Here is a 15,571-nt window from a genome sequence, read left to right as displayed (position 1 = left end):
TTTAACCTCACCAACCTTGTCTCTCTAATATCCTGGGACCAACATGGCTACAACACCACTGCATACAAAATCTAGCATAGAAAGTCCAGATCATGACATTATAGCATTTACATGGGGGGTAACGGGAAGTGAGCAGAAGCCCTGAGCCTAATGTGGACTATACCAAGGTCACTGGGACTGAGGGACCAGGGAATTCTGTGGGGTTCTGGGAACCAGGGAACCTATGGAACCTTACAGAATTTAGGAGTTTTCCATAGTCCCTTATTCAACAGGCTTCAAGAGTCAGCTTCCCATTGCTCCCTCCTGCTGATCAGATCACTGGACCTAATGCAGACGGTAGTAAGTCAGCAAGAGCCAAAGTGAACTTTTACTAGGGTCCACAGCAGCACCTGTGGATTTAAAAAAATGCCACAAGGCAAATCTTGGATTAGTAACAGAAATCAAGGTATGAAACCTATGAGAGCGAATGAAGCTGGAGAGTATGAGTCAGGTGACTTGGAGAAGCCATCTGGGAAGTCAAAAAGGCTGCAGAATTTAACAATGTCCAGGATGAAGGCTGTGGGCTTGAGAATTTTGTAGGCACTCATGCCAGGGTGAAGAAGCAGATTTCTGGCGGGCTATTGGAGCTTCTGTTGTAGCCCAGCTAATTATGCTGCGTTCTGAGAAGCACTGGGCTGTCACCTCCCCACTGTTCATTTGTAAAATATGGTAGAAGACTGTAAATACCAAAGCACTGTAGTGTCCTTTAAATAAAGTAATTCTGTAGTGTTGCTTACAGAAATAATGGATTCTATTCTCATTATTTTTCCTTGATCCCCATAACTTCTTCCTGACGTCAAAGTTGTGCCACTGCTATGGAGAAAAACGTTGCCACATATAACCCCCCATGCCACGTATAAGAGAAAGTTCCTCTAGTGATAGTTTCTCCTGAAGCCAAGAACAGATATATGAGGGGAGTGAACACTGCACTGACACAGATCCCTTTTGGGTGAAAAAAGAGCAACCTAGAAGCAAGTATCGCAGATCTTGCTACTGGTAGCTGAGGGAGTGACAGAGCCAAGTGAATAATTCATAATCATAAGTAATTTATTTTGCTAATTTAGCTTTTTACTGCTTGCTGAGTACGTGCAAGCTAATAGGTCTGTTATTAAACTACTGAATCAATATTTTTGCACTCAACTCAGTGGACTGATCATAAGTAGTTTCTTTTAGTTCATATCCAGTATTTGAGCTGTTTTGATTAGTCAAGAAAGTTGTATGTGGGCATTTCTGTTTCCTGACTAGATGGACATAGGAAATACATCCAGATAAAACACAAACGTCTATTTCCTTATATATCTGCATATGTGACTTTGAAATTTGCTTTCTGCAAATATTTGGCAAGATCTGATCATGTAAACACGTGAAGAAAAGGTTGCAAACAAAGCCAAAGAAAATGTTGAAGTCTGATTTATTTGCATTAGTTTTTTGCATTATTAGGCCAGAGCACAGCTACTGAGAGTAGTCAAAGTCCCCTTGAGCCAAGGGCTCATCAGGCTGACATGATTAAGACACGAGAGACAAGGTTGGTGAGGTCATATCTTTTATTGGACCAACTTCTGTTGGTGAGAGAGACAAGTTTTCAAGCCACACAGAGCTCTTCTTCAGGTCTGGGAAACAACTACACTGAATGGTTAAGGCACATCAGTTTCATAGCCAACAGTACATAAGAGAATGATGTGGCCGTCTTTGACGTCCTAATCTGATGGATCAGATAACTACATTTTGCAACTGGGTGAACTGGATGTGGCATTTCAGTAGGAGATCAAATGAGACTTGAACCCACAGCCTTCAGATTTGTAGTTGAGCACCATAAACGCTTAGCCACCACACCTCATGGTTAGAACAGTTGAATGGTATTTTATTTTGTGAAAAACAAATCAATATGGTTAGCCTCATTACAACTTAGTTTACACATTTGAAGAAACAAGGCAAGAGGCTTTCTTTAAAGTAAGCTCAGGACTCCAGCCTTTTAAAAATTAACTGGAGCCAGGTTCACCATTCTGTCATATCTAAGTCGTTTGGCAAACGTGCCTCTCAATCTCAAAATTGGTATCAGCATCATATTTAATCAAGATCTTTCAATTAAACCTCATATGAAGTTTCTAAGAAATGATTTGTGAGACACGTGGCAAAAAAGTACTAGAAGAATTTTCAAAATACAGTAATCCCATATTTTTTTCAAAAAGTTCAAATCTCTCAAGAACTTCCATGAATATTCTCAAATTTAGCAACAATTCTCCTAATGCCATCGAGCACACATGCAAATCCAAAATGTAAAGAACCTTAGAGGATTTTAGAGTGGGGGACAAAATTGCTTAAATAGAAAGTGAGCCTCAGTCTTAACTACAGAAAGGCTACAAGTGAACATAATAGACTAGTTTTGACTTTATAATGGGGAGAGAGAGTCAGAGAGAACATGCAAACAATACAAACTCTATGTGTTATTAGCAGGTGTATCATGTGAACAAAATACGAATCCCTGCCACAAAGTGTGTCTAATTTTAAAGAGACCAAGTGAATCCATCAGTGGATGTTTCCAATGTTATACCTGTCATTTAACATTTAAAAGATGAAAATTAGCATAAAATTCACTTTTCAATAAATCTGATTCACAGTGCTACCTATAACACAGTTGTAACCTATTACTGTACCAATAAATGTGAAATCCAAAAGCCTTTCTAATGGAGCTACAGCGCATATTTACAGGTTGAGTTTTTGTCTCCCAGTGTCTGAACTTCAAAAAAGGAAAAAAAAACTTTACTGCATAACCATAGCTAAAATAGGTATTGAAGAAGAAGCCAGAAAAATCCATTCATCTTAAACCTGTTCAAGGTTCTCAAGTGCCATACTAATGCTTATTTAAAAAAAAAAAAAAAAAAAAAAGAGTATGTTTGTATTTCAAATAGAGTCCCAGTTCTCAGGAAAGATTCAAATCACTGAAATCACTTAAATCTGTAGTGTGTTAGTGGTTTCTTAAATGTGGTTTTTTAAGCGAGGTAATGGTTTCAGTTTTCTGTTAAACATATGGCAGTAAAAAATTATAGTTGTGTCTTTGATTTACTTACATATGGACAATTTATTTAAGTACATCCAGCTTGGCCACCTGAGTACCTACTTTTACCCTATCAGAAAAAAGCCTGGTTACAAATCCCACACAACAGACTTTATAAAGGAAATGACAAATGATCTTCAACTACAGCAACACTATATACAAAGCAGTAATGTTGTAGCACTATGTGTATATTTGTTAAGAAAGTGAATTCACATTAAATAATTGGAGAGGCTTATTTTTTTCTTAAGCCATTGTAAATTTACCTTTATCCTCATCCAGTGGTTCCTGGGAAAGAATACTGCACAGCACTGGATTCTTCCACACACCCTTCTCTTGAGTAAGTGTAGCTAAAAAATGCAATTCACAGCTACCGTTCTCCATCAACTTTTCATGAGCCACCTAAAGAAAAGTGTTAGATATTTCACGACGATGGCAATGACAAATGACAGAAAACCATATGCACTCAGATTTTTTTTTTAAACTTAAGAGGAAAACTTCAAAAGTAAAACTTGTCCCCTTTTGTAAAACATCAATTCTAAAAGACTTAATACAGTAAGTAATTTCTAATCCCTATATGTAAACTATTTAAAGTTTCAGTTTAAGTACAATAAGTGTTATAATGTCCACCTTGTACATTAGTATAATTCTGATAGGCTTCAAAATAGAATTTTTTTTTTTGTATTGGGATTCTAGCACTACTATACCTATTGAACAACTGGGATGCGGTCTTTAAAATAATCAAGGTCAGCATCAGACTGCCATGAAGTAACCCTTTAGAATAACCTCTTAAATTCATTGGTAAAAATACATATTGACAGATGGCAGTCTTTTGTAATATGGTTAAATATTTACAAAAATTCAATTAGAAAAGGCTAGCTATTTCAGCAGGTCACAGAACACTGGGCTTATTAAGAGGAACACACATCCTTCTGTGAGCATCCCCTGAAGTATTTCTCAACAGATGGGACCAGAGGTTCGTTTTGTTTTCACCCTAACAAACTTTGTCTACAAAGCTGGCATATCAACTATTTCATACAGAAAGATGTGATTGACAACTTAATTACCTAATAGCACAAATAACTTTCAGCTGAATGACTTTCTCCCACAGGAAACAAGCATAAAGTTAATTTTAATTCATGTGACTCAATGTTCCCAAGGTTCCTAAACTGTTTTTTTAAAAGCTGGTGATCCCATCTTTTCTTAGTATTTTTCTTTATATAAGAAAAACTCTCACCTGTACAAAGGCTTGAAACTCTTCCCATTGATTTTCTGGTAATTCAAGAGGCAGACAAAGTAAAAGTTCAACACAGCTTCTGAAAGTCAAATACGAGTATTAATTCACATGGCTTTGAGACTGCATTAAAAAAAACCACTACACCCAACTTGTCTTTCAAATGTCTAACAAAGAGCCATTATCTATTATTCTGCTTAAAATCCACAAAAATATAGCTTATTTATTAAATCTATATAAAAAATAAAAAGGGGCATTTATTCAAGGGTGTAGGTGCTTTGCCAGAAATTATAACAAATAACTATCTATACACAAATCAGATTTCCCTCAAAAGTCCAACCAGTCCAGGTAAATAGATGTACCTTGCAGTGTGCCCTGGAGGTCAACAGACTCTGCCTATTTCAAACTAAGAATGGGTGCTTCTGTCAATCACAACTGAGAGAGAGTAGCAGTGGGAGAGAAGCAGTCTCCCAACTAGCAAGGTCCCAAGTCCTATGGATCAAACCCAACTCTTAAATTCAGGCCAGAAATGATCAGGTAGCCAGTGCAAATGGCTTAAAAATAAGTTATCTACACACAGTATCCAAATCATTGAAAATATACTCACAGTGCTAAGCGTTCAAGCACAAAGGCTACTTTTTCACACTCAGAGGTAAGGTAAGGTCGTGCTTTCACGTAGCTTCGGATTGCCACTGTGTATACCTGCAACAATGGCAAGGGATCTTCTGATGTCTTCCACTTTTCTGCATATTCTAGGAGTGTCTGTTTAGAAGGCAGAACATAAAGTGATCACAAAATATATTCAACAATAGTGATTCCCAGATTTATACCTTCCTCCTCCTTAGCTAGTCCATCTGTATGTTCTTGGTATGATAAGGTACTTTCCAATTAAATAATGCTTTCTTTAGGCCTTCAGCAAGAGGTTTTTATGAAAACTTATCTGGAACTCAAAATTATGCTTATCTGAAGAAATAAAAATTGATTCGACTTTGACCTTCTCCCTCTCCTCATTCTCCTCAATCCATATACTACAGTTTAGCAACATTTTAAAACTTGACTATTCAAGGCCAACATTTTAAAATGTACATGTCTAAAGCTAAACAGCAAATCCATAATTGGAAATGTATATGGGCAGCCAGATTTTTTGGGGGTGCAGAACTATGGGTCTGAAAGTTCACTTATTCAGAAGCCTAGATGGGGTGGGTATCTAAGGCAACTAAGTCTGGAAATTTTAGCCATTTCCTTACTTTCCCTACTCTGAGGGAGCTGTTTCTCAGGAGTCTGCATCCTCTCTTCTGCCCATTTACCTGTGCCATTCAACAGAAACACTGTCTGTCCTAGAAGGAAAGCTGACTTGACAACATGGATTCTAAAAATATAATGCATGAATCCCATGACATTAGCCAACCAGGATTCAAATTCACTTCCTATTTGACGCACCAGTGCCAAAAAAGAGGTAATATAACCTCTCTGCTCCTACTCAATATTTCTCTGTTATATAGATATAGATAATATATATATCTCCATCCATCCATCCAAGAATTGCATTGGCCATTTTGGTTACAGTGTTGCATTGGAAGCTCCTTGTCAGCGGATTATTCACCAAGACCCACAAGCCTTCTTCAGCATCACTTCTCAGGAAAAAATCCTTGTTCCTGTCCTTACACATTTGACTTTACTGAAGCAGAGTTTGCCAGTGCCAATCTTATCAATCAGTCCAGATTGCTCTGCATCTGTGACTTGTTCTCTACCCTACTTACTATTCTACCTATTTGTGTGTCATCTGAGAACTTTATCTTTAATGATTGTGTTTTTCCAAGTCAAATGATAAAAATATTGAATAGCACAGGGCCAAAACCCTGTCCCTGGGAGACCCCATTAGAAACTCAGCCACTCAACAATGATTCTGTATTTATAATTACATTCCGAGAAACTATAATTTAACCAATTTTGAATCTATTTCATGTCTGCTGTGTTGATTTTGTATCGTTCTAATTTATTGATTAAAGTGTCATGCAAGAACAAGTCAAACACCTTATAGAAATCTAAATATATTACATCAAACACTATTATATTATCAATCAACTATGTAGTCTCACTAAAATAGATCAAATTAGTTTGATAAGACTTATTTCTATAAACCCATGTTAACTGGCATTAATTCTATTACCCTCCTTTAATTCTTCGTCAGGTCTCGTATCAGCCATTCCATTATTTTGCTCAGGATTAAAGTCAGGCTGACATGCTTATAATTATCCAGGTCATCCCATTTACCGTTTTAAAAATACTGGCACAATATTAGCTCTCCTCCAGTGCTCTGGAACTTCTCCCATGTTTCAGGACATATTGAAAATCAACATTACTAGCGGCAAGACCTCCGAGGTCAGCTCTTTTAAAACTCCTAGATGCAAGTGACGTGGACTGGATATTTTAAAATGTCTATCATCACCCTTAGTTCTGTTGGTGTGGGGAATGTGTTATCATAATTATATGATAGGAAAACATCATCTGCTTCCTCCCCCTGCACACAGAACAGAAATAGTTAATGAACACTTCTGCTTTTTCAGCATTATTGTTAACAATTCTACAATGCCCATGTAGTAATGGGCCAATTCCATTGTTTGTATAAAAAAATGAAAGGAATACTTTTAAAAACTCCTTTTTATTGTCTTCAACTCTGCTGGCCAGATTTCCCTTTTAGTCCTTTACCAATTTTCTATGCTTCCTAGCATCTAACCTATACTATCAATTTCCCTTTTTCCTATTTGTTTTATATTTACACACACACACCCCCATCCCCTTTACACCACGCTGTTATTTTAAACCAGTGTAGCCTTTTCTTTCTTTACTGGCTTTTTGGGCATCTAGTAAAATGTTCTTAAAGAGCTCCTAATTATCATTTGCAGTTTACTGTTTAAATTATTTCTCCCAGCTCATAATCATTTTCAACTTTGTGCAATTAGTGCTTTTAAAGCACCAAGTATGTATATTACTGTTTTGACTTTATTTCGTTTGCAAATAAATTTAATCTAACCTGATTTTTAGTTCATGAGATCAATTAGTCTGTATTTGTCAATGTTTGGTCTGAAATAGACTTCCTCGTGCTGGATGATGGAGATATGAAAAAGTCATCTGCCATTTCTAGAAATTCCAAGGATGTTTGTGTACTTGAGCATGAAACCTCCAGTATATACATCATTCAGACTGAAGTTCTCCATTATAACAGATTGTTTTCCTACACATAAAGATAGATGTTCAGGGAGCTGTCCATCCTGATGTATAGTGTGATTTAGTGGTCCAAAGCAGACATCATCTAGTACTCCATGTTATGTGCAGAACATTAATCCATAAGAATACATCATCATTTTCTTCTGAGTTATCAGTGACTCAGAGAGAAAAAAAGCAATGCCATTTTTGATAGAATGTAACTCCAGCTCCCCTTTTGCCTACTCGATCTTTCCTAAATAAGTTATAACCAGTGATTTTTAACATGCCAATCACGTGCGTCTTCCCATCAGGTTTCAGTAATACCAACTATATTGAATTTATGCTCATAAATGAGCAATTCCATTTCCTTGTTTAGTACCCAGACTCTTGGCATTGGTGTAGAGGCAAATATAGAATTTCTTCTTTTCAAGTGCCTTGATTAATTTTACTCCTGACATCTTGATTTTGTGCTAAATGAGTGCCTCTTTATTCCTCTTGCCTTTACCCACCAAACTGAAAGACTGGTAGTGGTGAGGCAGCAAGAAAAGGCTGCTGTGGTGGGGAGCTGCCAGAGCCTTTCCAAGCTGCCTCCCCTACCAGAGGCTTTCACAGACACTTGTAGCTACACATAGTATGGATGCAGCTTGCTTTTCATTGCTGCTGCCAGTAGTGTGCAGTGTAAATGTATCTTATGTCAAGATTTAAATGTTAAAAAAAATTCTACCACTACCCCCAGAACACTATTTCACAAATGTAACAAGTCCCATTTTAAAGATTCCTTGATATTTAGCCTCATCTGTGAAACTATACTAGCTGTGCAGAATAGTTTTCTGTGACCAGTGTATGAGAAACAAAATACCGTTACCCATTTTAAAGCTAGCTGGAGTTTGTGAGTAGTAGATGCCACAACCATAGGTTAGTTTTAACTTAATTTTCATTGCTTGTCAATTTGCCACTAGTTTAAAAATGATTATAGCCTTTAGAGAAATATAATTATATCAATAGATGGAATTAAATAGAGATACTAGTTAGTGCTATTGTGTAGTAGAACAGATACTCAATATCTTGAAAAGAACTGTATATAGTTACCATTGACTTCCTATTGTCTGATTTTTACATCTCCCCACTTCATCTTTGCTAGAACTGACTCCATTCTTCTGAAATTTCTTATATACTCAACCAGATTTTTTTAAAAAATAATTGGACTACACACTAAGATTTGGCAGTTTAAAAAAGTGAAATATTTCAGAGACTTTTTTTCCAATAAAAAAATCACCACCAAAAGATGAGTTGGCCTAGAAACTCCTAATTTGGTTTGTCAACTGAACAAGTTTTTGGAAGGTTGGGTTTGCAAGTTATTCATTCACACCATGAGTAGTTCCATTGATTACAGTGGGACTATTCACTAGAGTAAAGTCAGGCACATGTGTAAGCATCTGCAGGATGAGGGCCTTATCTAGGAGTTTATTATCTGAGAATTGCAAGCTCTATGCAGGCTAACTGGATCATACCACCCTTATACCAGAGCATCTCCTGCGTATTTAAAAATAGAAATATGAGACTTCCTTGCCAACCTGGAGGAGAAACAGGTTTATTGTTTAGGTTTTTTTGTTTTATTTGCTTGTTTATATTTAAGAGAGAGAGTGGGTGTACTGTGTGTTTTAAAATAAATCTAACATACTAATCATTTTTCATAAGTAATGACTATCTAAATGAAGTTTTATGCTTGGGACATACTGTGACCTACAACCTAAAGACTTCATCCTCTCTGGATTTGTCTAGACTTGGATTTAAAAGTGTGCTAGAACATGTTAACTTTAAAAAAAATCTTGTGTACACAAAGCAGACAAGTGAAAACCTAAGCTCCTCCCAAGCTTTAATTTGACTAGTTAAAAATCTACACTACCCTGTCTACATTAGGCTTTTAGACGGTGTTAGCTAGCCAACGTGTTCTAGCAATATACTGTTACATTCTAGGTTGGACAGCCTATTAAGCTCTGTCTCCATTAATGTGAAAAGCCTATTTAAAACTGTTTTTCAAGTAAGGGCTCATCCATACTACAAACAGAACCAGGAATCTGTTTTCAACACAACTCTCCTCATCCAGTGACAATATGGTTGCAATTTGTATTAGGACAAGACCTTAGCTAGGCTAAAAATAACGCTGCCAAGCATACAGTTATCGTCCCATCTATACTATAAACTGCAGTGTTATTTTTTTTTTAAAGGTGATGGGAATAATTGCATTGAAATTTATGACCTTGGCTATTTCAAGTGTAGCATAAAATGGCCCTAGAACAATTTAACAGTTTGAAGCACTTGCGTGAATAGGGCTAAACTATGCTGCTTAACCTAGAGCCCTACCATGCCAGGGGACCAAAACTGTTAAGAACTGTTCTAGCTCGAACAGAGTTTTAAATGTAGGTTCCCCAACACTGGCAATAAAGACCCGTAAAGACTAAGTCTTAGTGTTCTTCCACAATTTATTTAAAAGAGAATGAAAAATGTAATTTCTACTCTGCCTGCAGTAGCAGAGATTCATTGCTCCAGGATGTGGCATTTCCCCACTAGAAGAGTGAAACTGAATTGGATTGTATCTGTTCCATTCTACTGCTGCTATTTTGGAGAGCTGTACTGTTGTGGAAGCACTACTGGACACAGTATGATAGGCACAACGAGAGCGCTGGAGAGTAAAAAAGCAGAAGGGAAGAGAGAAAGGCTAACTAAGCAGGAGGGAGGAGCCAGGCAAGATGATACAATTGTAATTAACATCCATTTGGGGGTCTGAGTTTAGTCCTTGGATAGTTTTATGACCAACATGGCTATGCCTACTAATATTGGAATAATCAAAGCTCACACTTCAACATCTTGAAAGAAGCAGAATTCAGGAAAGGAATCTTTTCTTCCTCTTCCCAACCACCCTCATGTAACCAAAAACAAGTGGTCAGATGCACTATGGTTTTTGATTGGCTTTGCTGTAACCGATCTGTTTAAATATTTTTTAGAGGTAAGATATCAGCTCATAAGGACAAATGGTTTGGAAATGCAAACCATATGTCCCTCATTCCTTGAGCCAACAGCCAGCAGTGTTTGGGGGAGAGGGAGGAAGGGAACCACCACTGGAGTTTTTCACTCTCTACCTGGAAATAGGAGTAGTATTAATAGGCTACAGTATAAGAGGGGGCTTAACCTCTAGCAGCCCTCCAAAAATAGGATACTGCCATATTGGCCTCTGAGAATTGACAAGTCTTGCAGAATTAACTATCTTCTTTTTACTAGATATGTTGGTCTCTCCAAGTTAATGGTGAAGCACAAAAATGAGATGCTACGAGATACCTTGGACAAGCAGCAGCATTATTGTTCCCGTCTGTGAATACAGGACTTGTCATTGTGGCACCTTTCACAGCGAATTAGGTTCTTATTAAAACATTTTTTCTTAAAAATTATAATGACAATGCATTTTATTCTTGAGAATGTCATTGAAGGAAAAATGTTTACTCTAATGTGCCTTTTCTTTTATTCTTCTGCACTGGAACTAACAAGCACATTCTGAGCAACACTATACCTTTCAGTCCCAAGTTAACATCACCATTTTGCTTGTTTTATTACCTGCTGAATGAAGCAATAATCTTCAGAAAGTCAAGACTATTTTTAAAGTTATGAATGGTGGAACAAAGGACTGGCAACTTTATGAGGTAAAGGGGACAAAATGGTGCTTAAGTTCAACATAGTTAATTTTGCACATTTTCTTAAATTGATTTATTTTTAAGAATTACATGCTACACAAGACTTTTCCTTAGATATAATGGTACATGATCTACTGTACCAGGTCCATCAAATTAGTGATGGATATTTAAAGATGGGATTGTCAAAATGGACTTTGAATTTCCTCTTTTATTAGTTCATAGAATTCTCCTTTTATACGAAAGGAAATATTTTCATGGAAGCTAATAGGGCATGTACTATCTATGGTAATGGGGTGAAAAAGTGAATTCTGAATTTACTTATGCAGCATTTAACAAGTTTTACACACACACACACACACACACACACACACACACACACACACACACACACACACACACACACACACCCACCCCAGAATGGCTACGGGCTAAGCAAGGTGATATTTAGACATGTTTTGGTTCATATGTTGGGAAAGCTCTGATGTATTTATAAATTAAATAATTTCCTCAACTGCTTTTCTCAGGCATGTAATTACATATTTAGGAAGCATACCATATTCATTAAAGACACTTATGAAACTTCATGGATAAAGTTACTCATATAGCGTAGCTGACATTTAAATCTAGACCTGACATTTATCCTGAACCTTTAATTTGAATTAGTTTTTCAAAACAGAGTATTTTATAGACCTAATTCACCTCCCCTCCCCCTTTAAGAACTAATTCATTTGGGCTACACAAGTGAAAACACACAAATGAAAAAATGATACAGATTCAAAAACTGAGAAATGTCAAGGCTAACATTTATTTTTATTCAAATTAAAAAAACACGAAGTTTTAACTGAGTGTTTTACAATATTATGTTGGAAAATGGTGTGTGTGTGTGTGGGGGGGGAAGACGGGCATGATTGAAAATGCCTACATATCTTTTCTGTAAAAAAAACAAAAACCTAACTGTATTGACAATTATATATTATCACTGATTAATAAAACAAGCACAAACTGGGGTTGTGGAATTAAATTTCAGATGCTATACAGAGGTTTAGTAGAAGTTGATCAAACCAGCTCCCTTTTCTTGGTATAAAATGGAAACAAGAATAAAAATGTATTCATCAGTAAACTGAGGTCAGGTATGAACTACAGACCTATATCGGTATAATTCTGTCACTCAGGGGTGTGAAAAATCCACACCCAAGCCACATAGTTATACCAACATAACCCCCCCATGTAGACTGCGATATGTTGACAGGAGAGCTTCTCCCATTGACAATCCATCTCCCTGAGAGGTGCTAGCTCTTTTGATGTGAGAAACTATCCCATTGACTTAGGGCTTGTCTACACTACCCACCGGATCAGCGGGCAGCGATTGATCCAGCGGGGGTTGATATATCGCTGAGCGCTCTCCTGTTGACTCTGGTACTCCACCAGAAGAAGCGTAAGCAGAGTCGACAGGAGACCATCAGCTGTTGACTTACCTCAGCGAAGACACCGTGGTAAGGAGATCTAAGTACATCGACTTCAGCTATGCTATTCACGTAGCTGAAGTTGTGCATCTTAGATAGACCTCACGTGGTAGTATAGACAAGCCCTTTGTAGCATCTTCATTAAAGTACTACAATGGTACAGCTTTGCTTTTGCACTGTACATGAAGACAAGCCCTAAGTTTCCCTAATTCTCAAAATAAGCATGAGAGAAAAATGTGAGATCTGGTAAATTCACTGTGGTTTGCTCAGTGACGCACATCTCTCTCTCTTCTCCCTCACTCACTGTGAAATTATCATTACGTTTACTAACCTGCTAAAAGTGTCCAGCATTATTTACGTCTAGTACTGCCCAAGTTAACACACTGCAATGCTTTCCATGCATCAGTCTCAAACTATCAAATACTGCATGCCAAATATATTAGCAATATTTCTTTGACCTTACAGCCACACTTTTGAAATCTAGATATGCTTGGTAAAGCCCATCTAAATGACTGATGTCTACCTTGCATATATGACAATGAGGAGATGGGCTTTTGTTTCCACTCATCAAGTCTCATGCAGATACCCTCCTCTGCCTAAGAAGGATAGGCTTTTCACCAGCCAAGGTATCATGGTCATAGTACAGGTACAATCAATTTTGCTGAATGTGGGATTAAACAGCATTTTATTTCAGCTATACAACTTGTGAAAGGAAAAATACTAGGATACAGCAAGTAGATTTACATTGTGTAACTGACAAGTGTTGCATGTATGAACTTAACTACAGAAAATGAATCTTTAAACAGATATTCCTGAACATTCTCTGCATTTATCTACTGCAGGCTTTGAGTAAATCAGAATGTTTACATGAAGGCTTGAAGGGATACACAAGATCAATTGTAGGATGTATAGCTGGAAGAGGATTAGGCTCATGAGATCTGTAGTGCTTTTCCACTTTCAAAAGTTGTTTATTAGAAAGCACAGAATACAGATCAACATTATTTGCTCAAAATTACAGTGCTGCAGTAGTGAAGCTGTAGTTAAGGTCAAAAGCACCATTCCATACTAAAACTCTCTTTTCAGTTATTTTCCCCCCTCCCCCTCCTTTGGGGCTGAAATTTCTTATGCTTTGCCTCAGTCCAGAAGAAGTGAAGATGTTTGTTGGCTGCAAAAACAAAACAGATTAATTTGGCCACTTGAGTTAATAAACTATAAAGAAACCACAAACATGTATTATACTTTAATAGTTAATGCCTTTTGTGAATTCAGACAAAACAAAACCATTTTGTATAAACATGGTATATATGTTATATTTAAGAAATATAATCACTATACTTTTCAGATGTGAAAATCAGAACTGGACTGAATATGGAGTGTCTAATTTTCTGCAACAATTCAAGCAGAGATCCTCCATATCCATCAGCCTCCCCCCCACCCCACTTTTGTACACTGAAATCAGATTACCAAGTGGCAAACTGGGAAGGCGTATCTAATGGATCCTGCAGGGTCAGTCCTGGGTCCAGTACCGTTCAATAATTTAATTAATGACTTGGATAACAGAGTGGCGGATATGCATATAAAATTTGCAGATGACACCAAGCTGGGAGGGTTGCTAGCACTCTGGAGGACAGGATTAGATCCAAAACAACCCTGGCAAAATGGAGAATTGGGCTGAGTTCAACAAGATTAAATTCAATAAAGATAAGTGCAAAGTACTTCACTTTAGTTAGGAGGGGGAAAAAAAAATCAAATGTACAACTACAAAATGGGGAGTAACTGGCTAGAAAGTAGTACCACTGAAAAGAACCTGGGGGTTATAGTGGATCACAAATTGAGTCAATGTTGATAAACGCAAAGTAATGTACGTTGGAAAACATAATCCCAACTATACATATCAAATGATGGGATCTAAATTAGCTGTTACCACTCAAAGCGATCTTGGAGTCATTGTGTATAGTTCTCTGAAAACATCCACTCAATGTGCAGAGGCAGTCAAAAAAGCAAACAGAATGTTGGGACTCATTAAGAAAGGGATAGATAATAAGACAGAAAATATCATATTGCCTCTATATAAATCCATGGTACACCCACATCTTGAATACTGCGTGCAGATGTGGTCGCCCCATATCAAAAATAAAATAATAATAATAATAAAAAAGATATTGGAATTGGAAAAGGTTCCGAAAAGGGCAACAACAATTATTAGGGGTATGGAATGGCTTCCATATAAGGAGAGATTAATAAGACTGGGACTATTCAGCATGGAAAAGAGACGACTATGGATGGATAAGATTGGGATCTATAAAATCATGACTGGTGTGGGGCAAGTAAATAAGGAAGTGTTATGAGAAGGAATACATAACACAAGAATTAGGGTCACCAAATGAAATTAATAGGCAGCAGGTTTGAAACAAACAAAAGGAAGTATTTTTTTCCACACAACCGCAGTCTGTCCGAGGAACTGTTTGCCAGAGGATGTTGTGAAGGCCAAGACTGTAACAAGGTTCAAAAAAGAACTAGATACGTTCATGGAGGATAGATCCATCAATGGCTATTAGCCAGGATGGGGAGGGATGGTGTCCCTAGCCTATGTTTGCCAGAAGCTGGGAATGAGCGACAGGGATGGATCACTTGATGATTACCTGTTCTATTCATTCCCTCTGGGGCACCTGGCATTAACCACTGTCAGAAGACAAGCCCACGAAAGCGTATGCTCAAATAAATTTGTTAGTCTCTAAGGTGCCACAAGTACTCCTGTTCTTTTTGCGGATACAGACTAACACGGCTGTTACTCTGAAACCTGTCAGAACACAGGATACAGAACACAGGATGGACCTTTGGTCTGACCCAGTATGATTGCTCTTATGTTCTAAGTCTTGTAATGCACTCT

General features: G+C 37.3%; 1 protein-coding gene across 1 annotated transcript in view; it reads right to left on the bottom strand.

Moving 5' to 3' along the window:
* The window catches only part of ZNF292 (zinc finger protein 292), a 60,960-nt gene that overhangs the window by 20,762 nt on the left and 24,627 nt on the right, over positions 1 to 15,571 (bottom strand). Inside the window, exons 2-4 of the mRNA XM_045011177.1 lie at positions 4,933 to 5,087; positions 4,329 to 4,407; positions 3,358 to 3,493 (exon numbers count right to left, since the gene is read on the bottom strand). Of these exons, the coding sequence (XP_044867112.1) occupies positions 3,358 to 3,493; positions 4,329 to 4,407; positions 4,933 to 5,087 (370 nt within the window). The remainder of the gene's footprint in view (positions 1 to 3,357; positions 3,494 to 4,328; positions 4,408 to 4,932; positions 5,088 to 15,571) is intronic.

The sequence above is a fragment of the Mauremys mutica genome, chromosome 3 (genome assembly GCF_020497125.1).
Source record: "Mauremys mutica isolate MM-2020 ecotype Southern chromosome 3, ASM2049712v1, whole genome shotgun sequence".
Classification (NCBI taxonomy): Eukaryota; Metazoa; Chordata; order Testudines; family Geoemydidae; genus Mauremys; species Mauremys mutica.
This window is presented reverse-complemented; position numbering and strand designations above follow the sequence as displayed.